We start from the raw sequence: 22,507 nt of genomic DNA, 5'->3' as shown, positions 1-22,507 counted from the left end.
ACCCCTAGATCATTCTCACTGGTCAGGGTTGAGGGGTGGGGGGCGCTCAGCATCATTAGGTTTTAAATTTTCTTCAGGTGATTCTAATAGGCAGCTACGATCATTAACCACGGGTCCTGACGACCTTCCAAACGGATATTAGCACTTCGGGTGCTTGACTCGTCCTCCGTTTAGCCAGCTCGGTATGCTAGCTAGATGCCGTAATTGTCTACAGAGAACATTCACGGGGGTCAAAGCCATGTGCACATTTTGGGAGACGTGGAATGCCAGGGAAGGTTTGAACGAAGGCTCCCGGGTACTGTGCGGGAAGCGGGGCCGTCTGGACATTTCGGTGTCTGAGCTCTTGAACAGGCCGGGATACCACCGGGCAGTTGGAAAGACTCCAAGAACATTTTAGAGCCCCTTTGCCATATTATCAGCTCATGAATGGAAAAGAAAAGATGGAAAATAGAGCGTGGTGCTATTCAGACGTCCGCCAGGGACTTCACCCGGGTCCCTTGGCACCGGCGGGGGAGGCCACGAGGACGGAAATGCACACAGCGTGCGGCCAAGCTCTGAACTGGACCGCTTCCCCCTGCCTCGTGGTTCTGTTACCTCCCGCTTTGTGTCAGACGAGCTACACTGTCTCGCTGCTCCTCGTTGCCTTATAAGGTTATCAATGATGACATGAGTTAACGCATTCCAAACGTGGGGTCAGTGTTTGGGGTGGGGAATTCCCTCAGCTGACACACAGCCTAGCCCCGAGGAGGGAGAGGAGTCCCAGGGTGGACGGGTGGGGGGAGGGGGATCCAGCAGGGCCCAGACCACGCTGGGCAGCAGCGACCATGCGGAGCGACCATGTGGCGTGAGCGACCATGCGGCGTGACCCGGCTGAACTGCAAACATCTGGAAGGCGGTCTTGGCCCTCCCTGTGCATAAGAACACGAGGCTCCAGAGAGTTGAGGTGAGCTGCCGTCAGATCTAAGAGGCCCACCGTGCCCAGCCTTGGGTCTGCTGTCCAGGCAAGCCAAGCTAGGAGGTTGGAGAGCGACGGCTAGGGCAGCCCTTTCTTATTCTGCTTGGTGTTCAAAGAGACAGGCTTGAGATCACTGTTAGGAGCTTTTTCGAATAAGAAAGACATCAGATTATCTCATTTCTTTAACATTTATGTTAAAGACATTCTAAATACCAACACAAAGACCAACTCCTGGAGTATTTCTGCATTTTGTATAAATCGAGTGCATTCCTTCATTTTCTTTTTTCCTCCACAGAAACTGCTCAAACTTTGCAAATTTTGATTTCTGGTGAGGACATGGTTCCGATTAGAGCAACGTAGTTTATATGAAGGACTCTCTTCCATAGAAGCACTGCACAGCGGAGACCCACAACTCACCGCTGGCCTTGAGCAAGTCACTTTGACCCTCTGGCCCTCGGTTTATTTATCTAGAGAGTCACGGTGTTATACTGGTTGTCTAGGGCCTATAATTCTGCAGTTTGAAGAAAAACATTTCTGGATGGATCCCATTAAAATGGACTATGTTATCTCAGAATACTGCTCACGGCATGTTTTCGGTCACCTGAAATGATGGAAGGGAGCTGTAAGGTTAGAGAAGACCCAAGTGACCAGTAGGCCTGGGAGTGGCTCGATCAGTGCCATCTGGTACAGCTGGTGCCCGCAAGGTCCCAGGAAGGCCTTTCTGGCCTTTTAGTTCTCTCCACGCAGGTGTTACCTGACTGGGGAGAAAAATATTGACCCCCTTCCTCTAAAAAGGTTTTGGAGGCCTGTGTAAGCTATTCCCAAATTCTAGGCGCTACCAAAGGTTTGGACAAGGAACTCATCCAGGAGTAGACAACGGGTCAGAAGGCAAATGCTAGGCAATGAAGCTGATAAATCTTGTCCAAAGATGATGAAAACTTTATTTATTTATCTAGTTAGTCAGTTCAGGCACTCTGTAGCTACACCCATAGGAGTAGAGAGGAGGCAAAGCCAGTGATGGAGACGATGGCATGGACTCTGAGGTAAAGCAATGTTATTCGTAGAGGGTGGGCCTGCCAGCTGCCACCCAGACTGCTGCTGCGGCTTGAATCTGGTGAGGCTCTCACGAGAGCGAAGCCCAGAACTTCCATTCTGAGCCTCCAGCTTCAGGCACCCACATCCGCTGTGGAAGCAACTGCCAGTGAGTCACGCATCGCAGTCCTTCCGCCCCCACGCAGGGACACTCCTTCCATGTGACACCCCCCCAGAGCGTAAGAGCCCACAGCGGTAATGTTAGCGCCCCCCCCCACCCCGCCCCGGTTATCCAGATTCCAGATGCGCATCTTTGCCAACCTTAGTATGTGGCGTTGGTATGTGCGGGGACCCCAATTCAGTAGGCGCCGCAGGTGCTCCCAGGGATCCGGCTGTGGCCTCACAATCACGACCCACGGGCTGCAACCCTGGTGAGCAGGGGATGCAACACTTCTCGGCCCGCACGATGCATCTCACAGAGCCTCACACACACAACCTCACATAACAACTGTGACACAAACAGTGCAACCCTCATTTCCCACTGACTGATGACGGTTCAGAGAGCCGGAGTCCCCGGACCCGAATTGCGTCCCTAACCCGACACGGCCCTCCTCCGTCCGAGGACATCCGCCCCGGCCGCTGCCCGCTCCACACACGCTCTCCCCTTCAAAGGCAGCCCCGGCCACCAGCACATCCGAAACGTCCCGATTCCCTGGGTTCTACCAGAAAGGGCAGCTCAAAATAAGGAGGAGGGGTCAGGTCTCCCTGAGTCAGCGAGAAAGTAGGTTAACCAGTGGCCGCGAGAGAACAAGCGAGAAGGCTGCTCGTCGCTTCTGTACAGCTTTATTTGCGGTTTGTCGGAACCGCTGAGGACGGTCCACAGGTTCCCACAACGCCTGTGGGATGGCCGTCGGCTCGGGGGCTCCTTCCCACGGGGCGGCTGAGGAGCCGCGGCCACGCAGGCCCAAGCCGGGCTCACACCCAGTGCCGGCCCGCGCTCAGCGCCGCGCTGAAGGTCCGCAGGGCCCGGTGCGTCCCCCTCACGGCCAGAAGGAGTGACCCCGCTTCGGCCACGTGGCCGGCGTCCCGTAGGTGACCGGCCAGCCCCTCTGCGTCCCAGGGCCCTCGCTGCGGGCTGGCCAGGAGGTGCTGGACCATGTGCGGGTAGAAGGCAGTGGAGACGCACTTCGCCAGCAGCCCGGCGTCCAGGAGCAGGGACAGGAGCTCTGGGTCACAGTTCGAGTCGTTCACCTTTAGGAGAGGAGACAGGCACAACATGAGTGACGCCTTGCTTCGTCCTCGCCAGCCGACTCGTCACGCACGCCCTCCCCTCCGCCACCCGCCAGCCTCACCCCCTCGGCCGGGTCACCAGTGCTCGCACCGCGGAGCCTCTGCCGTCCCCCGCGCAGGCTCACACGCACGGCTCTCCGCGGCCAGGAACCACTGAGAGTGCGCCCGCTGCACTCCCCCGACTCCTCCCCACGCGGCCGGAGCCGTCCCAGGTGAGGGAGGTGAGGGTGACGACTGCATGTCACGTCGTGGCTGTCAGGAGGCCAGCACAGGAGCTGCGTGTGGGTCAGCCTCGACTTCCCGCCGCGGCATGGACCGCGTCCCTGGAGCTCCACCACGGCCCAGGTCCTGGAACCCCAAACCTCCCCTGTCCGTAGACCCACATGAAAAACCTTCCCTCCAGAACAGGAAGACCTTTCTTCTACTCCGCTGAGAAAATACATCCGTCAACGCCGCTGATGTACAGAGGGTAAGGGACAGGAGGGCTGTAGGCTACTCTTGCTTAAGCCTCTAGAAAGCTTAGTACCTAACTTACCTTTTTAAGATAAAAAAAAAAAAAAAATATTTATGTATTGTGGAGAGAGACAGAGCACTCGTGTGCGCAAGCCCACAAGTGGGAAGAGGGAGAGTCTGCAAGCAGACGCCACGCTGAGCCTGAGCCCACTGTGGGGCTCGATCTCATGACCCCGAGATCATGGCCTGAGCTGAAATCAAGAGTTGGAAGCTCAACTGGCTGAGCCACCAGGCAGCCCTTTAAGACATTTTTATATCACTTTGGAGACCAATGTCATGGGGCTTGTTTTCAGCTTGGCTACCCTGTGTTTGCTCCCTCGTCTTACGGCTTGGTGTCTGTATGGTTCTCCATGGCTGTGACACGTAGCCTAGGCGTTTCTATTTAATATTATTGTCCATATTCTTTGTAAGAAATGAAGTTAACATTAGTCACACTCAAAACCCCGAGCCCGTCATTGAAACCAGCTTCATGACGGTTCTTCTTAATGTCACTGCGCACCGTTAGTAGATTTGGTTGTAGGAACCTCTATTGTGGCATTTCACAGCCAATTACCTAACGTGTAGACCAGCTATGTTATACAATTGAACACAGCGTGGTCTTCCCAAATGTTCCATGACGAGGAGGTCAACTGTGTCCACCGACTTCAAGAATGAAAACCAAAGCCACTCTGGGAACAGGAATTGTTCCCACTGTCAGAGAGCATCCATCTTTCCTGCAACCTGGTGATCCTTTAAAACCAACAGAAACGGCGGCCCCAAGGCCCCCACCCCTTCGGGATGACACTTTCCCTAAGTCTCTCCCCAAACCTCGGACTCCTCCTTCCTCCACACTCCGTGGCTCTTGCACCCTCCATCGTCATCCGTACACCCGTCTCCCCCGCCAGCCTGGGGGCTTCTGGAGGGCACGGAGGTTCGATCCTCCTTCCGGTCCAGCATCCAGTTTAATCAACACGCGCTCCATGGCCGCACGAACCTGCATTCGTGAACACGGTCACATGTCTGTAAACCACGCAAGAACGGGACAAGAACACGATCCCTGCAGAGAATCCGCGTCGAGCTGGATTCTGGAACTGCACAGTCTCCTGCCAAGCCGGGGCCTCTCACTCGGTCAGCCCGAGCACATGCGTCTCAGCCACTTTGGCTCAGGAAGACGCTCCGGCTGAACTCCGTTTAGGAGCTCTTGCTTTTGTTTTTAGAGACGGGATGGTAGGAGAGGAAGGCGGTGTGAAGCACCAGCTTTTCCGCTGCAAAGGACACGGGTGCTTCCAACACTCCCCGCCAGGGCTGTGAGGGGTTCTGTGTGCCTTCTCGCCTTCCAGCTTCCCTCCTCCTCCTGCTTCCCAGCGGACAAGAATCTTGACCCCATGTGGGTGCTGGCCGCGCCATCCCCGTGTCTACACTGACGGACAGCTGCCCACGTGCCAGCGAGCCCTCGGTCTCAACTTTAAAGCATCCCCTTGAGACATTACCGCAGTTGAAGGATGAAAAAACCCATCCAGTGAGGTCAAAGTCACGTGCCCAGTGTCTCGGGGCTGCTCATCGGTGAGCTGCGCCAGCAGCCCTCATCCCGGGCGTGCCTACTGTTTGCGCGCCTCTGGAATACGGCCTCTTCCGAGCCAAGATCTTTTCTCTGTTTACCCCCGCAACCCCGATGGCCAGAAGAGTGCTGGCCCCATGCTAGGGGCTCGGCAAGACCTGTGGGATGAATCCATGAGTGAATGAATCATTCTACCGCTCTCATCCTTTCTTTGTTCGCTGCTGCCTCCCTGCGCGCGCACACACACACACACACACACACACACACACACACGCGGCGCCCGAGTCCCTGCGGGTTATTGTTCTGCTCACTCTTCACAAGAAAGAATCCCTCCATCTAGCCCTCTAGGCGGGAACAGAACGCGTGCTAGGATGCTCCTGGCAAATGTTTGATAAAATGTACAGATAAAAGGCTCAGCGTCCAAACACCGCAGGGCAGTACCTTCTTTGCTGCCCTGAACAAGTCTTCAAGGCTAGGACACCTTTATTATTCTGTTTACTCACGATCCCTCCCTTTGGGGGCCTGAAAGTCTCCTAGAAAAGGAGTGATGGGTTTTTCCAGCTTGAGGAGGAGACGGGGTTCTGTCAATGCCAGCTGCTGCGGGCCCTCTCACTCCCGTCTCTGTCCGCTTTTCTCCAGGGCAACGGCTTCCTTAAAATCGGTTTCCGGCTGGATGCGCCCCCGGGCCTTCCAGAGAGCTGCCCTGGGCTGGCCGGTGGGGTCTGCGGCAGGCGGGCAGGGACAGGGTGGGCCTCCACTCTCTGAAAGTTCTCTAGGTACTCCCTGAAGCCTAAGGCAGAAGTCATGGAAATCAAATACAGAATTGCCCCCTTTGGCCTACCCCGAGGTCTCCTTAGGAAAGGTCGAGTCTGAGACTGCTGACCTGCACTGAGCTGGGCAGTGGCCAGGCCAAGGTTGAGGGGGTAGAAATTCTGGCGTAATGTCTTGTCATCAGGTGCCGAGGAAATGGAAGTGGCTGACCTTATTTCCTTTCACTGACCTTGTACTTGGTTTCCAGCTCTTTGCAAAAGATCCAGAATGGCCAGAGTATATTTTGTAATTGTCACATACAAGGAAAATACTTACTCTGTGCGTATTTGGGACAAAATAGGGAATGAGAGACTACAGAAAGAAAGATGGCTTTTGTGAAGACTCCTTCCAACAACGGCATCTTAAAGAAAAGGAGCCTGAGGGTCAGAGAAGAGAAGGGTGGCCTGAGGACACCAAGAGCCCAAATTGCTTCTCTCCACTTGCCAGGCCTCCTGCCTCGGGGGAGCCAAGCCAGCTGGGTCATCAGCGGCACAGAGTGCCTGGAGCCCCCCAAGCCTTCCTGGGCATGACTGTCCCACTGCGGAGTTGCCACAGTAATTTGTTAAGCCTCAACTTTTCCCCATTCTTGTTTTTGACCAAAATTCTAACTTAAGGCCCTAAAAGTCTGATGCTGTCTTACCACCCATTACCCCTAACCTACTCCGATTTCCTTTTTGGAATTTAAAAATAAAATAGTGGTATTAGGGGGCACTGGGTGGTGCATTGGGTTAAGCCTCTGCCTTCAGCTCAAGTCATGATCCCGGGGTCCTGGGATCAAGCCCCGAGTCAGGCTCTCTGGTCAGCAGGGAGCCGGCTTCCCCCTCTCTCTCTGCCTGCCTCTCTTCCTACTTGTGATCTCTCTCGCTGTCAAATAAATTTAAAAAACAAAAACAAAAACAAAAAAGGTAGGAATAGTTTTAAAAAACAAACTGTCTATAAGTGGACCGCCAGAAAATGACTTTTTCCTCCTTTCTTCTCCAGGAATTCTCCATGTGCACAGAGATGTTTTCACAATCATACAATATTTGTAGTCCAGCTTATTAATGACGTTAAAAATTTTTATTGTTTTTACATAGTTTTTAGTATTAAAAATTGTAATGGCTACAGAATTGTCTACTGATAGCGATAACATTTATTTAACTTCTCCTGCTTGGAATATTTTAGCTGTTTTTAAATGTTTGCTATTACTGAAGTACTATCAGTGAATTTTTTTCTGTATGTGTTTTCTAGGAATCATTCCCGTAGGATAACTTACCAGAGAGGCATAACCAGGGTGTTCCGGGACAAACTGTGCCCCTCCCCCATCGCCATGTTGGGTCCTAACCCCCAGGACCTGAGACGGTGACTTCACTTGCAGAAAGAGCCTTTACAGAGGCAATTGGGTTTAATGAGTCACATGGGCAGATCTAATCCAGTCTGACTGGTGTCTTCATCAAGAGGAGAGGACACACACACACACACCCGCCCGAGGGGCAACCCTGTGAAGACTCAGGGCGAAGGTGGCCGTCTGCAAACCAAGGCGAGAGGCCTCAGGAGAATTCAATCCTGCTGACATCCTGACCTTGGACTCTGGCCTCCAGAACTGTACGACAACACACTTCTGTGACTCGAGTTGCCCACTCTGTGGTGCTTTGTTACCGCAGCCCACACACACTAACACACAGGAAAGAGGATCTGAAACCTTTCTTGGCAGGGACATGAACGGGGGTGCAGCCATAGTAAAGCCAACTGTCCAGTTTACACGGGGAGCACCCAAGGAGGACTGTGTCGGTCTCACTGTAAACATCTCAGCTTTGGCAGTTATTATTTTGAAAACAAAATTATTTTGCTAATTTGGGAGATGCATAGTGATACCTCAAGGATGCTTTAATTTGAGTGTTTATTTGCAAGGACTGTTTTCCCCCGCACTCGGTCCTACCATTTTTGTTTCTCATTGTGGGAAGCATCAAACCCTTCGCTCCTCTACCAGAGTCGTGACATCACTCCTTCCCACGTGAAAGGGTTCTCTGGATAATGTTAACCCTGATTTTAGTTATAATGAACATTCTAAATGGTTTGCAATTCTGTTTGGATTATTTGTTGTTTTATAGAAGTTTTACATTTTTACATTGTCAGGGAAAGAACTGTTCCTTTATGATTTTTTTTTTCTATTGCTTTAAAGCTTAGAAGTTACAATTCCTCAAAGGATCTGATATATATATACACAATTTTTTTCTGATTTTTAAAAATATGTAACTTTTTAATTGATCAAGACTTACTTCAGTATATAGTCTGTGGAAAACAACTCGTGCCTGACATCTGCTTGACTGGTGCCTTCCCAGCTTGAGGAAAAAAATATGTTCTGTCATTTCTGGACTCAGTTGGATGTTGGAAATAAATATGAAACAAGTCCAGGAGGATTAGTTGATTTAATTCCTCTGATCGAATAACTTTTGAATTCGAGTGACAGGCAGTCTGGTCTTGGGAAGAGTAGACAGACGTTGGGCTAGAGACCAATTTCCAGTCTTGGTTTCTTTGCTGAACAGCTGTGTGACCTTGTTAAGGACAATCTCTCAGATTCCACATCTGAAAAACGAATAGTGTCTAAGGGCTGTGATAGCCTATGCTTTTAAGTGCCCAGCACAATGCCTGGTGCAGAGTTCAAGTTCAGTAGAGGGACAAAGTTACTACAGTGAAACAAACAAGGCATGAAGCATGTTCTAGAAGGGGAAGGCGTACACATATCATAAAATGGGTAATGCTTGCCATCTCGATTACTGATTATTTTTTCTGGAATTAATTTTTGAGAATAAATGAAACTTTGAAGATCTCGGGAAAGAAATCTATTAAAGCACAAAGTGCTACCATCTTCCAAGTCATGAAAATGTTATCTGCTTAATTCCGGTTTCCACAACAGGTAATGAACCTTCTCTGAATTAAAATCTTTGATTTTTATGGATCTATACCAAATGCAGAGTAATTACAATAATGAGGTAAGCTGAAATTCCACTAGCATAATGTATGCAGGGCCTCATTCCAATTATTTTAAAGAAGATTATTTAATATTATTTCACTGTTTACTTGAGGACAGGATATTTGTCTCAGTTTTACACATACTGCTACTAATAAAAGTTATTAAATACCAACTACAAGGGCAGAGAAATAAAAGGGCAGCACAATTATATACTTGGATAAGAAAAGCACCCACAGGGTTTCTTCTGTCTGTTTGTCTGAATGATATTCGGACTCCACTTCCACAGAAGCACTCTAGTCCGCCTCCCGGCATGAAATGTCACAGTACGCCTCTTCTGAAACCAAAACGAGGACAAATCACCTAACTTAGGCTCTAGAAACAGGAGAGAATCTTGCAATGCCGAGCTTGCTCACCTCTGTGACCACAGCAAATGCTGCACCGAGGGCCCTGAGTTTGGCTGGTTCCACACTCTGTACCTACCTCTTTCCTACTTTCATTTCCTGTGCAATTAATTGTGTCACATGTGACTCTCCCCGTAATGCCTTTGAACATAAGATGTTATTTTACTTGACCTTCACAAAAATCCTCACCCCTACACCCAGTACCGGGCTGTTCACTATCCGTGCAGCCTAGAAATCGAATAGATTGACCTACAGGGAGTGAGTTGCCCGTCCCCAGAGGTACCCAGCTAAGAATTGTGTGAGACGGCGGTTTTGAGGAAGCCCTCCAGAATGGAAGAGACTCTCACTAAGGAGGAAGTAGTTGGAAACCTGGATAGAGTTAAAGAGGAGACAAAGAAAGGAGAACTTCTTGGTTCTGTATGACATCTTTCATGTAAAGATGCGCTTCTGGGAATCTTGGAGTCTCTCCCTCCAACCCAGACACGAGTGCACTGTCAGTACTGCCGGTACGTTCCTGTGCCTTCCGGGCAAGATGAAAGGGGCTGAGACTCCCCAATACTGCAACACGCAAAGGACGGTCCCCAGAAGCAACTATTCTGAACAGCTCCATCGGGCAGGGCGACGATCAAGACAAAGGAGCAGCTTTCAATCCGCAGGTGCTCTCGTACCACGAGGGTTATCAGAAATCGGTGGGGGCACCCCGGGACGTGGGGAGCTCCCGGCCCTCCCGGCCCCCAAGAGCGCTTGACCTCGGAGTCTGAGCGGGTTTGAAAAAGGAAGCCCTGTGGTGGCCGGGCTGTTAGACCAGTTCTGCCTGAGTCTCTTTCAGAGCTAATATGATGAGAGATGCTTCCAGCAATTTCATTTCTCTGCAGAGAGAACCCACATGCACCGTAAGACAGCCTGTCCCGTCACAGCATGGCTGAGGACAGGCTCTGAATGTTGGGTCCAGCGTTTCAATTTCAACGCTGGCTCTACTAGCCGGGTGACCTCTGAGTCTCTGTGTTTTCATCTGCAAAACTAGAATGCGATCTTCTCACAAGGTTATTAAGAAGAGAAAGTGAGGCTGTGCCTACTATAGTGCCTGGTAAAGAGCTGGTGCCAGAAAGATGGTGGTTATTAGCTTCAGAGAGAAATGCTTAATTGGGTGTGATTAGGCCGTATACCCTTCCTCTGAAACCCCTGAATGACGCTCTCACTAAGCATCGTAGTCCAGGACTGATCCCGGATGGGAGGGTGCGGGTCGAGGCACTGAGCAGTACTAAGCCAGCGCAAATCTGGAACTGTTCTTCAGTCTACACAACTGTTAGGGATCAACAGCTGCTTCCTCTGATCAAATGAGTGATGAGTTTCACCCTGCGGAAAATCCTCCAGAGATCTGAACATGGCAGCAGGAAAATCCTTCTAGGACAGAGTAAGGTTTTGGAGGCGAGTTCACATCTCACCAAGGCTGATGGACAGACAGCCTGACTTAACTTCGACTTACGATTTTTTGACTTTACGAAGGAGCACAAGCAACACACATTCAGTAGGCATCACTGCGTTTGGATTTTGGCTCTTTTCCTGGACTAGTAACATGCAGTGCGATCTCTCTTATGAGGCTGGGCAAAGCCACAGCTGCCCACCAGCCACGCGACCACGAGGGTGAACATCTGATACGCGGACCACCCTCTTCCGCACCCACACGGCCGTTCTGTTTCTCACCTTCAGCACAATAGTCAACAAACTACGTGAGACATTCGATACTTTATTATAAGATAGGCTTTTGGTGTTAGCTGATTTTGTTAGCTGATTTTGTTAACGGAAATGTTTGGAGCGTGCGTGGGGTAGGTGAGGCTAAGCTCCGATGTTCTGTAGGCTAGGTAAATTAAATGCATTTTTGACTTATGATATTCTCAACTTATGATAGATTTATTGGGACATAACCCCATTGTTAGCTGAAGAAGATCTCTACCACACCAGGGTTTTAATTACTTATCAACAACCTAATCTCTAAGACAGACTTTCTATTTCTTCGGGAAAGAGACAGCGAGCTCTAAGACGTTACACACTCAACACTAGAGGTCTGCAAATTTCAGAAGAGCTTTGAGAAGGAAGCAGGTGCCGCTATTGGAGGTGAAGCGGGTACAGTCTCAGGCACCAGCACTCACGCGCCATCCGTGCAGCTATAAACACTGACGAAGCTGTCAGCATCTCACAGCTTACAGTGGAATAACACATGTGATCAGTGAGCAAGGGGGGCGCTTTTCCACCTCGGCCCACAAGTTTGCAGGAGCAATTGCCTCTCAGAGTCTCTGTGCTGGACACTTTTTCTTTTAATGTCAACAGGAACTAGCGTCCATAATCGTTAAGGGGGAAACTGAAGTCACCGGTGAACTCAGGCCCTCTCTTAACGGATGGAGTGAATAGCAAAATAAACACAAAAGAAGAAAGCAAAAAAAAAAAGAAAGAAAGAAAAAGAAAGTAAATGTATTATATCTTCCACTGCAATACCACATAGGATTTAAAAACAGCTAGTCAGAAAAAAAACCGTAATAACATAAAATAAAAATGGCGGGTGAGGATTCCTGCACAAAGGCCCACTGCAACTCTTCCCTTAGAGAAGACCTTTGAATGGTGCCGGGAGAGAGTGACGAAGGACAGCTAGCACTGTCGAGATGACAAAGTGACAGGTGGAGAACAGGTGAGGAGCTGCCACAGGCTGCCGGTGGGAGGTGTCGCGGCGCGGCGGGGGGAGGGGCCGTGGCTCTGAAGGGGTGCCCGAGGGATCCCTGGGATGGGACCGTTCTGTATCTCGACCAGAGTGGGGGTGGCACAAATCTCCGCGCGACGATACCGCACACAGACTCCCCCCCCAAATGAGGGCGTGTCAAAGGACTGGACAAATGCCACTGCTCCCGTCCTGGCTAAATGCCACACTGCGGCTGCACCAGACGTCACCACTGCTGGCAGCTGGACGAAGGGTGTAACGGATCTCGCCGCAGTGTTTCCGACAGTTGAAAGCAAAGTTAAAATCATCTCAAAATAAAGTTAAAAATACATAAGAACTGGAAAACTCTGCCAAACTTTAGCACCAGGTCTGACGATACAAGGCATTTTTATGAACACATTTCAGGGTCACAGACGGGTTACCTGATGGGAACTCCCAGCCCCAGCCGGAGAGGTTACCGTTAAGTCTCACCACCCAGTGCCCGCAGGTGAGGGGCGTGGGGGCGGGTAAGTGACTCAGCTCAGCAACTGACTTCTCTGCTTTGGAACTTTGCATCCAGAGGCCACAGAGGTGTCGCTGTTGTCATCACAACCCCAGGCAAACCAGCCTCAGGCCGCGGGCCTATTTCAAAACCACAGAGTTTTAGCACAAGGCTGCACGTCGGATCAAGGTGCTACAGAGGTACATCAGCACCACTTCAAAATGACTTGGGTGCTGCAAGGTTCCCATTTGGTTTCTTATTCTGAAAGTGTGTGTGTGTGTGTGTGTGTGTGTGTGTGTGTGTGTGTGTGTAGGGGGTGGGGCAGGGTAGAGGGAGTGGGGGCGTGTCTGGAGGGGTGGTGGGCAGCCGTTAGGGAGACCCAGCGCTGGCTGCAGTTCTATGAGATGCACTGGAGATGAAGAATCTTTAAAATGAAAACTGATACACTTGCCTATGCAATTTCGAACTGCATTGCGAGCTCTGTGCACGACGGATACGGAAAGGCAACGTATAATAAATCACTGTTTTATTCTCGAAGAGGCCCATGGCAAATTTAGAATACTTAAGCAGCGACACTAACACAGGGTGCGGTGGTGATGAGGAGGAAAAGCACTGAAAATACGCAGTCTGCTTTTCCTCCATGTTTCCCTTCTTCCTGATTTCTTGGATTTACAATTAAAAAAAAAAAAACAGGCTAAGGAGAAAAGAATCCACCGTAATTCTTAGCTTCTTGTAAATTCCCCACATAATGCAGTGTTTATGTTGGCACGGATGGACGGGCGGGCTTCCAGCACACAGGTCCCCTGCTCGCTCTATTTCCATCAGTCTCTGGAGAAGCCCTGCTCTGACCAGGCTTCAGGGATAAGGAAGGCTAGTCCCAAAATCTTTACAGAATTCAGAAATACATCTCAATGAATAAACGCATTAGACTTTTCTCATTTTGTTCATTATGACCATTTCCAAATGCAATTATGGTCCGTGTTCTGTAACCATATACCTAACTTCCTGTGCCCACTGTTATTAAATCTCCTCACTGTCTCGTTTGGCCAGTCTGTATCTTCCGCGCTAGAACTCTCCTCCCCTCTCTGGTCCCTGGAAAGCATCGCCTTACAGTTCTGTGAAAAACTCACCTGCGTGAGTATACCCACACACCTGAAACTGTGTGTGTGTGGTGTGTGTACACGCTCACAAAACTTCAAGTGAAAGAATGGTCTCCCTACAGAAGGGTTTCAGTAATACATATAACACATTCACACAACACAAATTCATTAAAACACAACCCTGAGCAATCTATTCCCAAAGTGTAAAATTTTAAAAGGCAAGAACAAGTTTCTTCCTTAATCACGGTAACAAGACAACCAGCCTTGAGGGAGAAATCTCAGGCCTTGACTTTAGTACGTCATTCCTCAAGCCAAGACACTGCTTCAGTGGCACTTTAGTTTGCCAGAGGAAATAAGAGCTTGAGACTTCAGATGGCTCCAGTAAACGTAACTTGTAGCCACCGTCTCACCTTTAATTAGTACGTAACCAAACACCTACGTCCAGGCACAGAAGCCTGCCCGCTGCAACAAATTCCCTCGATCCAGATTTCAAGTGGCGAGGACAAATCCACTGGTCCTGGATGGCTGTGACGTTTCCCTAAAGGGACTAATAGGCTGCTTCTCTAGAGAAACTGCTTCCTTATTCGGATTTGTATTCTCAGCACATAAACACGGAGTCTGGTTCACGGGAGGAGTTCAGTACATGTTTATAAAATACACATTTACTTCTTAGACAAAACAGAAAGAGTTAATGTGGTCAGAGGACATTGCAGAGAAAATGGTCTGAGATGAATCATGGATATTACTTATGAGAACGACAATGCAAATTCATTTCTCGGAAACACACATGAGAGTCAGCCCCCCGGTATACCTGGCCGACGGCGGTGACGTGCTCCAGCGCCACGGCGTGAAGGTGCTCATCCCGGCTCTCGAGGAGAAGTTTCAGGGCTGGGAGCAGCAGGGACTGGCTGAGCAGCAGTGAGCACAGCTCCTTCACGCCCTGAAACCGCAAGTACAATCAGGTGAGCGAGGAGGCAGGAGGCACTCCGTATCTCAGGCACTACTCTGGTTGGGGTCTCTTTCCACACCTTTTCGTAGGAGTGTTATGTGTCTCTGCGTGTGTGGAGCACAGATAGGGCCACGCTGATTTAGCATTTGGTACCTGCTTCCTTCATTTCACAACAGATAGTAAATACCTTCCTGAGCTCTCAGATATTCACCTGATACTCACCAGACACCATTGCACGGCTGCCCAGGGTCCCCCTGCATGGATACAGGACTGTGGTCTATTCTTCTAATCTCTCCAGAGCTCTAGTTTCCCCACCAGCAAAATGGAGGTAATTATATCTGCTTGGCAGTTTTGTGTGTGTGTGAGAATAAGTGTTAATGAATAATAACACACAATGCTCGGCATCTCCTAGACACCTAACAAATGATAAAAATTATTACCGGTTGTTATTATCAACAATATCGAGTTGTCCTCTGCAACAAGAAAAGCTAGCAACTTAAACATTTAAAAACCTGTTTATAATTCTAATGTCAAGGTGAACTGAATGTTTCATGAAAACTATCTGTGGTCCAGAAAAATGAAAATGCATTTGGATCTCCACATAGGCATTTGAATTTTATCCTCAGCGTTTTATTATCCTAGCTGAACCTGTCATCAGAGAGCAGACTTTTATATAAGATAACAAATGATAATCCTTCACAACGAAAGTATAAGAGAATAGACAATAAATTTGCAAGCTCTTCCTCCCTGCCGAGCTGTGTGCTCCCCGGTGTCCTAACTAGCTGTAACAGAAAGAACAGAACATCTGGACCAAGAACCAGACAATGAGTGCAACTTATTACACAAAGCGAGGGCTGTTTTTGAAAGAACTGAGAAATCACTACCAACCACCAGTGCCGTGGGACTGATCTTTCTCTTGCACTCCTCCAAGAGTGGCATATCAGAGAAGAAAAACTCAAATTTATGACATTTTCATAATTTCTTTGCATTATTATAAAGTGTAGATAAAACAAGAAGCTTCTATTTAAAGCGCAGGATAAAGGCCTCTCTGGCATTCCATTCACTGTAGTGTTTTCACCTTTCCCCTTAGTGCGTCTACTGGAGATCAGCAAGGGCTTCAGTTTCAGATTGGAAGGTCCTGCTACATGACCTTGTGTGAAACTGATCAACACTGGCAGGGTAAAGGGGTGTACTTCAATCATCATGGATCCTAAATCAGAAAAGTCCTCTGTGAGCCCTAACGTACACAGTCATATGGTCTCACTGAGCATCTGGGCCAGAGAGAAATGCAGATTTGTAATCTGAGATGCCAAAACCTGCAGAGAATATTTGGGAAGATGAAACAGAAACTCCCATACATGACAGTTTCACATAGCTGTCACCCACCAACTTGCTTCGGTCTCCCTCCTCCTCCTGGAATGTCCCAGCAATGCTCCCCCACCTGCACATTCCTCGGTGCCCAGGAGACCTTCCGGCCACCATGGAATTTTCTGGATCTCTGCTGTCTCACATGGCAGCCAGGAGCCGCATGTTGGCTAGTGAGATCCGCCAAGTGTAATCCAGGCACTGTTTTTAAATTTTCACTTCACTTAAATTTCAGTACCCACACATGGCCGTGGCTACCATCCTGGCAGTGAAGCAGACACAATGAGCTCCTGCACACCTCTGGTCTGTGCACAAGCCTTAACCTCTGCTGCTTCTCTGCCTGCGAGACCCCTACTGGTTCTCAGGGTCTCAGCTAAAAAGGGCCCAGGAAAACGCCAAGTCTTAAAAAGACACCTCTGATCTCCCAGGCCCAGCACTCCTCCGTTCCCACCATACTTCGTAAACATTTATTCGCCTGTTCATCTGCCGCACTTTCCCTTCTCTGTATTCCAAACTTGCTCGGTATATACTATACCTTCAAATAGTCCTATATAATTCCTTCCCATCTCATATCTACTCGTTGACTGAGTTATCAGTACTAGGTAAAGAGGTATTTCTCAGCATTTTATGATAACTTAGACTAAGCACAGCACAACAGCTTTGAGGACAAGTTTTATCAAAATAACCCGGATACCCTTCGGAGCAGACAACCTGGACAGATGGTGAGGAAGTGTGTCGGCCTAACTGTCTCAGACGGGTGCTTAAAGGGACTTACCTTCTCCTTCATCCCCGTTTCTTGACCCCTAAATTCCCATATTTAGAGGATTTTTTTCCCTTCATGACTCTTTGAATGCCTTTAGGTCATGCCTGCTGTTGCTCATGGTACTTGCTGAATTATGGCCTTTACGATTTTGCTGATGGAAAATACTACCTGAAGGATAAAATCAAGGGCATCTAAGAACGGAGGAGTCCTTTTTGAGCTGCTGAGTATTTTTAATCTCTTAGCTAACAGTGATTGGCTAAATACTCCCTATTTAACGACTATACTAGGTTTTCTCTGCGTAGTTTCCCCTCTGTTGCAAGAAGACAGTGTATCAGTTTTATAGAGGGATTTTGGGAGCTCTAAGAAAGGTCAAAATAGCAAAGGGAACCAGAAAACACCCCACAGGTACCTTCCCAGCTCAAACCTGTATAGCTATCAAGATACAGAATAAGAGACCTCGAATGCGAGGAACAGGTATGTCTGGGCCCAAAGCCAGGCCAGAACCCAGGGGACTGTCCTCTATGGTGAGGCCCCGGGGCACGGCTCCTGTGGCTGCTGGGTGTCAGAGAAGCGGGACCAGTCCCCCTGCTCATCCTGGGGTACCCTGCTCCTGAAGACATGGTAGGGCCTGTGGCAGGAGCGAGGGGCAAGGTGTACAGGGCTGGGTGTCATCGGACCTGACAATCGAACTCCAGACATTATCAAAAGTAACTCGACTGCGAGAGGGAACAATCATGTTGACACTTAGCTGCTGGACATTAGTTAGGCTCCCTCACCGGCTAGCGTCTAACTCCCGCCCACTTGACTCAATGCCCCTGTGACTCTTGCTGGTTCTGGCTGTGCCTTTAAGAAACCGGGGACCTTCGGGGTCGGTCGCAAATAGCTGGAACTTGGAATTTTAAATCGGTAAATGCCGAGAATCTGTTTTGTGCCAATTTCTCATTCTGAATATCTCCCGTTCCTGAGAATGTTTCATATATTGCCATGGATACAAGCTAAGAAGGAGAATACAGACCTTTCCAGACTGTAGGACACATGACCTATGAGCAACATTGATTTTATCCTTCTGGTAATATTTTCCACCAGCAAAACCAGCATGACTGGAAGTAAACAGGTACCAGGAACAACAGCAGGGATCACGTGAAGACGTTCTCAAGAGTCATGAAGAACGAAAAAAAATCTCTAAATATGGGAACTTAGTGGGGGAATGGGAAATGCAGATGAAGCAAAAGGTTAAGTCCTTTTAAGTACCCTGTCCCAGACAGGCACATGTACTTTATAAGCCATACAGTAAGGCAACCAAAGGTACTGGGTTACAAAAAAGTGAGTCATGGATAATTTTCCCACCATGGTGATATTCAACATTATGCAGTTCTGAAATTAGACTGTAATTTCCAAATGCTGTAAAATAAACTTAACAAGACATTTCCATTTCTTAATTACAGTGTTCCTTCCTTTGTAACAATTTTAACTCACATTTGAGCACAGTTAACAATCAATAAAAATAGTACATAACCTTGACAAGATTCCTTTAATCATGGTATCCTAAGACAAAAATCTGTACATGTACCCAGTTGAAAGACAGCACTGAGGCTGCATAAGGAAAAACAAACAAAAGAAACCATGGCAAGGCAACTCATTTGATGATAATTACCCCTCGTCTCATCAAACTGGAACAGACAAGTGATAAGGACCCACTTCAAAATGGGGCTCAATCTGGTACCTTTCTGCCACCCCCAAGAAAACTGCGGACCTATGGAAAAGTCGTGAGTCCTAACAGATTGTCTCAGGTCCTCCTCGAAGGCCTGGAGACCTTGAAGAACACTCAGAACTAGAGTCGCCTCGGAGATGACACAATCTAACCTTGTTCCAGAGGCCAGAAATGGTAGGTCTGGAGCATCTGGTGCTCTCCTCAGGAACACAGGTCATCTCTGGCCCCATGTGGAAGAGGAGAACAGCACAATCTCATGCCTCGCCAGGCCTCCGGCTGCTGTAGTGCATCTCCTGTCCCCGCCCTTCAGTGCTCCCAGTCCCAGTGAAGAGGAGAGACCAGGAGATCCCTCTCTGTGACGTGTGAGGACTCTAACAGACGCGGGCTTACGGCACTGCGCTATCCATTCTGATTCCCCTAAAACACTCAGGAATCACTGGTCCAGAGATTCTTAGATCAAGCAGGACCACAGCAAATAAAATATTACTCCATTTGTCAAAGTGCCTCAAGCTGGCCATAGGAGCATGCCGGGGAGGCTGAGTCTTCACAGCTATTTAGTGTCTCATTTAATCACTGACTCCTTTTTTAAAAATAGGAAATACAAAGCATCACTTATGATTCATTAGTCAATAAAAAGAGCAACATGGGCGCCTGGGTGGCTCAGTGGGTTAAAGCCTCTGCCTTTGGCTCAGGTCATGGTCTCAGGGTCCTGGGATCGAGCCACATCAGACTCTCTGCTCCACGGGGAGCCTGCTTCCTCCTCTCTCTCTGCCTGCTTCTCTGCCTTCGTGTGATCTCTGTCTGTCAAACAAATAAATGAATAAAATATTTAAAAAAAAAAAGAAAAAAAAGAACAGACTTTTTCCTCCATGTCCTAGAAGGTCACCCCCTAAACTTCAAGTACAACGCTAAGAGTACTCAATACTGCTTTGGACATTCGGATGTGTTAGTCACCCATCGCCGGGGGGCTGAACGCTCACACACGTAACTGTTGCTAACTTTGATTATGTGGTCAAGGTCAGAGATGCTGCAGCTGTGTTCTCAGTGAACTTCCCTTCCCTGCCTCAGCACTAACTGTAGCAAAACCAAACCGAGGAGGATATGTAAGTAAGCTAACAAACTTCTCCAGGTAATGATGGAGATCCTAACACCCTTCCACTTAAAACACCAATAATCCAGGCTTACAGACTCCCGGCCATTCTTGAAGAAGTACCCTAGGAGAGGGGGGAAAGGACAGTAAAACTTAAAGAACTACGTGTAACACCTTCAATACGCGAGCACCCCAGGTGTGTTAAGAGCGGCTCCCGTGGAAGTATTTCTCTCCTCCGCGTTCAAGCAGGGCCTCCGTTTGGGGACCAGGTCCGCCCTCCGTTGCCTGAGTGACCTGAAACAGGACCTTTGCTCTCAGAGCCTCTGTTACATCTGCTGAAAAACGAAGGTCAAGGAACCTCCTTCTGGTGGTGGCGAAGGTCAAACCAGATGGTGGGAGCGGGAGGCCGAGAGTGCTAGCGGGCGCCGGGCAGCACCGTCACCCAGCTTGAGACCCTAAATCGTGCTTCCCCAACCAAGATGCAGCAGAACTGGCGGGGCCCTTCTGGCATTTGGTCCTGATCTAACAAAGCCTGATCGCAACTGATGTTAAGGTCAAGATGAACCCTCGTTGTTTACCTACTACTCACCCTGGGGGGACGATAAACTGCATGGAGTCCCCAGCTCCACGCAGCATGCTAAACCCCGCCGCGAGTGAGAGAGGAGTGACTCGGCCGTGGTTGCAACCCTCAGCGGCTCACAATACAGCCCAGCACACCACAGGTAAGGAAGTAGCTGATGCAAGCAAACCACATGGCGGGGTATAAAGGGTTCAGGATCTTACAGAAGAATTTTGTCGTTCTGGTCATTGGAAGACTTCTTTCAGGGGATAAAATATTTTAAAATTCAATCAGAAAACACTTACCCAGACCCTCATTCAGAAAACAACTCATTAAATGTACATTCCTAATGAGAATATTTTCCTTGAGTGATTACAGTGAGGATTCAAAGAATCATATTTACAATTTTATTTTATCTCCTACGTGGTAGAAACTTGAAAACCAATTAATCCATTTAGTGCCATTATCCAAATGCTTACATTTAAGACATGTAAAAATTGCTCAAACAATACACTGCTGAGGTCGGGCTCACAGCAGGGAGCTGTAATTAATATGTGCTTATTTGAGAATACACAAATTTATATATATATATATATATATTAGGCAAACACCTCAGTGACAGCCAAATTATGGGATCAAAGAGAATGATGGTCAAAGTGGAGGCGGCTGTGCTTCGACCACGTTAACAGAGAAAACATATTGTGGTCATGCAATCTCACGACGATGACGGCAGAAGACTGGCTACCTGCCGAGAGGGCACTGGCGTTTACCGCTCTGTTACCAGCTGGCCCAGTTCGAGCAGAGACGGCACACGGGCTGCTCCCAAGACCCCGGGCATGGGAGCTTGAGTTCGACATAAGAGGGCCTCCAACAGGAACTAAAGGCTGAGTTACACTCAGGGGCTTGTAAAGGGAATAGGCTTCAGAGCCTCCAACAGAGAGAAAACCTCCTCGAAGCACCCTCTCGGCATGGCTGTCCTTCGTCTGATCTCTTCCAAATTACGGGCCTTTGCCTCCTGATAACTTATGCTCAGTGTTCGTCAAGCCCAGTCGCTGATGCTGCTTCTCCTAGAGTTTGGATCAGGGAAGGGCTGCCCCCCAGAAAAACCACTGGAATTCTCCACTCACCTCTGCAGGGAGCATCTGCTTGGTGTTGTATAAAGAGCGGCAGATTTTCAAGATCTCATTCCCCAGTCCGTCCTTGTTCTCCACTGCGCACCTGGTCAGCATCCCGGTCATCAGCCTCACCCACGGATTGCTGGTTATGCTGGTTCCGACGGAGAAAAACACAAGAAACTGGGAATGAACGATTAATGTTGTCACAACTGGGACGCGAAATGTTAAGAAAGAAAAGAACTGCCACCTCGTGAAGTAAAATGCTTTCTGGCAAACGGCAGTCACAATCTAGAGGATGTGTTCCTTCAAGTCCCTCTTGCAGAAAAGAGAACATTTCCTGGAGAGAAAAGAGCTTGCTGGGGCATCACCAAGTATCCAGCAGTATGGAGGCTGCGGGCAGACCTTCAGAGCACAGCGGCCCGGAGGCCGGCGCTCCCACCGGGCTCACAGGCCAACTCCCTAGCTTCCCACCTGGGTGTCTCAGGGGAGTCACTTCAACGCTCTCAGCCCAGACAGTCAGTGCTGGGGAAGCCACTCAGCCTCTCTGGGCCTCAGGTTTCCTCACTCTGAGAAAGCAATTTAATACTTTCCTAAGAAAATTGCTTTATCGTGAATGATGTCTATAACTGTGCTCAAAAGCAGACACATCTGAGCCTTTACCACCTAAATACTGGCTTCTGCTGAGCCTAGGATTAGGATAAGGACTTCAGTGAGGCACAGTGAGGGCAGTGCACAGCGGAGGTCAGCCTGGGAGCACAGGCAAGCGGTACAGAGATCACACTGTGTCCTTCATGCAGTCAGTCATTGTTTCTTTCTTTCTTTCAAGATTTTATTTATTTATTTGTCAGAGAGAGAGAGAAAGTGAGCATGAGCAGGGAGGGGGCAGAAGGGGGAAGCAGGCTCCCCGTTGAGCGAGAAGCCTATGCGGGGCTTGATCCCAGGATCCTGAGATCATGACCTGAGCTTAATGGACAGAGCCACCCAGGAGTCCTCAGTTTCCTTATTTGTAAAACATAAAAGCATACAAGTTTGCTTTTTGTTTCCCTTCTCTAGATGTCAGTACCCCGTGTTTCATACAAACTTCTTAATTTGCATTTCCAAAAACACGTTAAAGGTACATTCATTCCATGGCCCTAGGAACAGGTTACCAATTTTGCTTATAGTGTTATTTAA

At 48.9% G+C, this 22,507-nt stretch overlaps 1 protein-coding gene across 3 annotated transcripts in view; it reads right to left on the bottom strand.

Moving 5' to 3' along the window:
- Positions 1-2,813: 2,813 nt before the first annotated feature.
- The window catches only part of NBAS (NBAS subunit of NRZ tethering complex), a 327,228-nt gene continuing 307,534 nt past the window's right edge, over positions 2,814-22,507 (bottom strand). For 2 of the 3 annotated variants that reach the window (XM_032353267.1, XM_032353269.1), the window contains 3 exons: positions 21,347-21,485; positions 14,594-14,722; positions 2,814-3,238 (listed from right to left, as the gene is read on the bottom strand). In XM_032353267.1, the coding sequence (XP_032209158.1) occupies positions 2,963-3,238; positions 14,594-14,722; positions 21,347-21,485 (544 nt within the window). In that variant the 3' untranslated portion in view covers positions 2,814-2,962. The remainder of the gene's footprint in view (positions 3,239-14,593; positions 14,723-21,346; positions 21,486-22,507) is intronic. The other variant, XM_032353268.1, reaches the window with a different exon arrangement.

Source organism: Mustela erminea, chromosome 7 (genome assembly GCF_009829155.1).
Source record: "Mustela erminea isolate mMusErm1 chromosome 7, mMusErm1.Pri, whole genome shotgun sequence".
NCBI lineage: Eukaryota > Metazoa > Chordata > Mammalia > Carnivora > Mustelidae > Mustela > Mustela erminea.
Note: the sequence above shows the minus strand (reverse complement) of the source record. Positions and strands in the feature narration are given on the sequence as shown.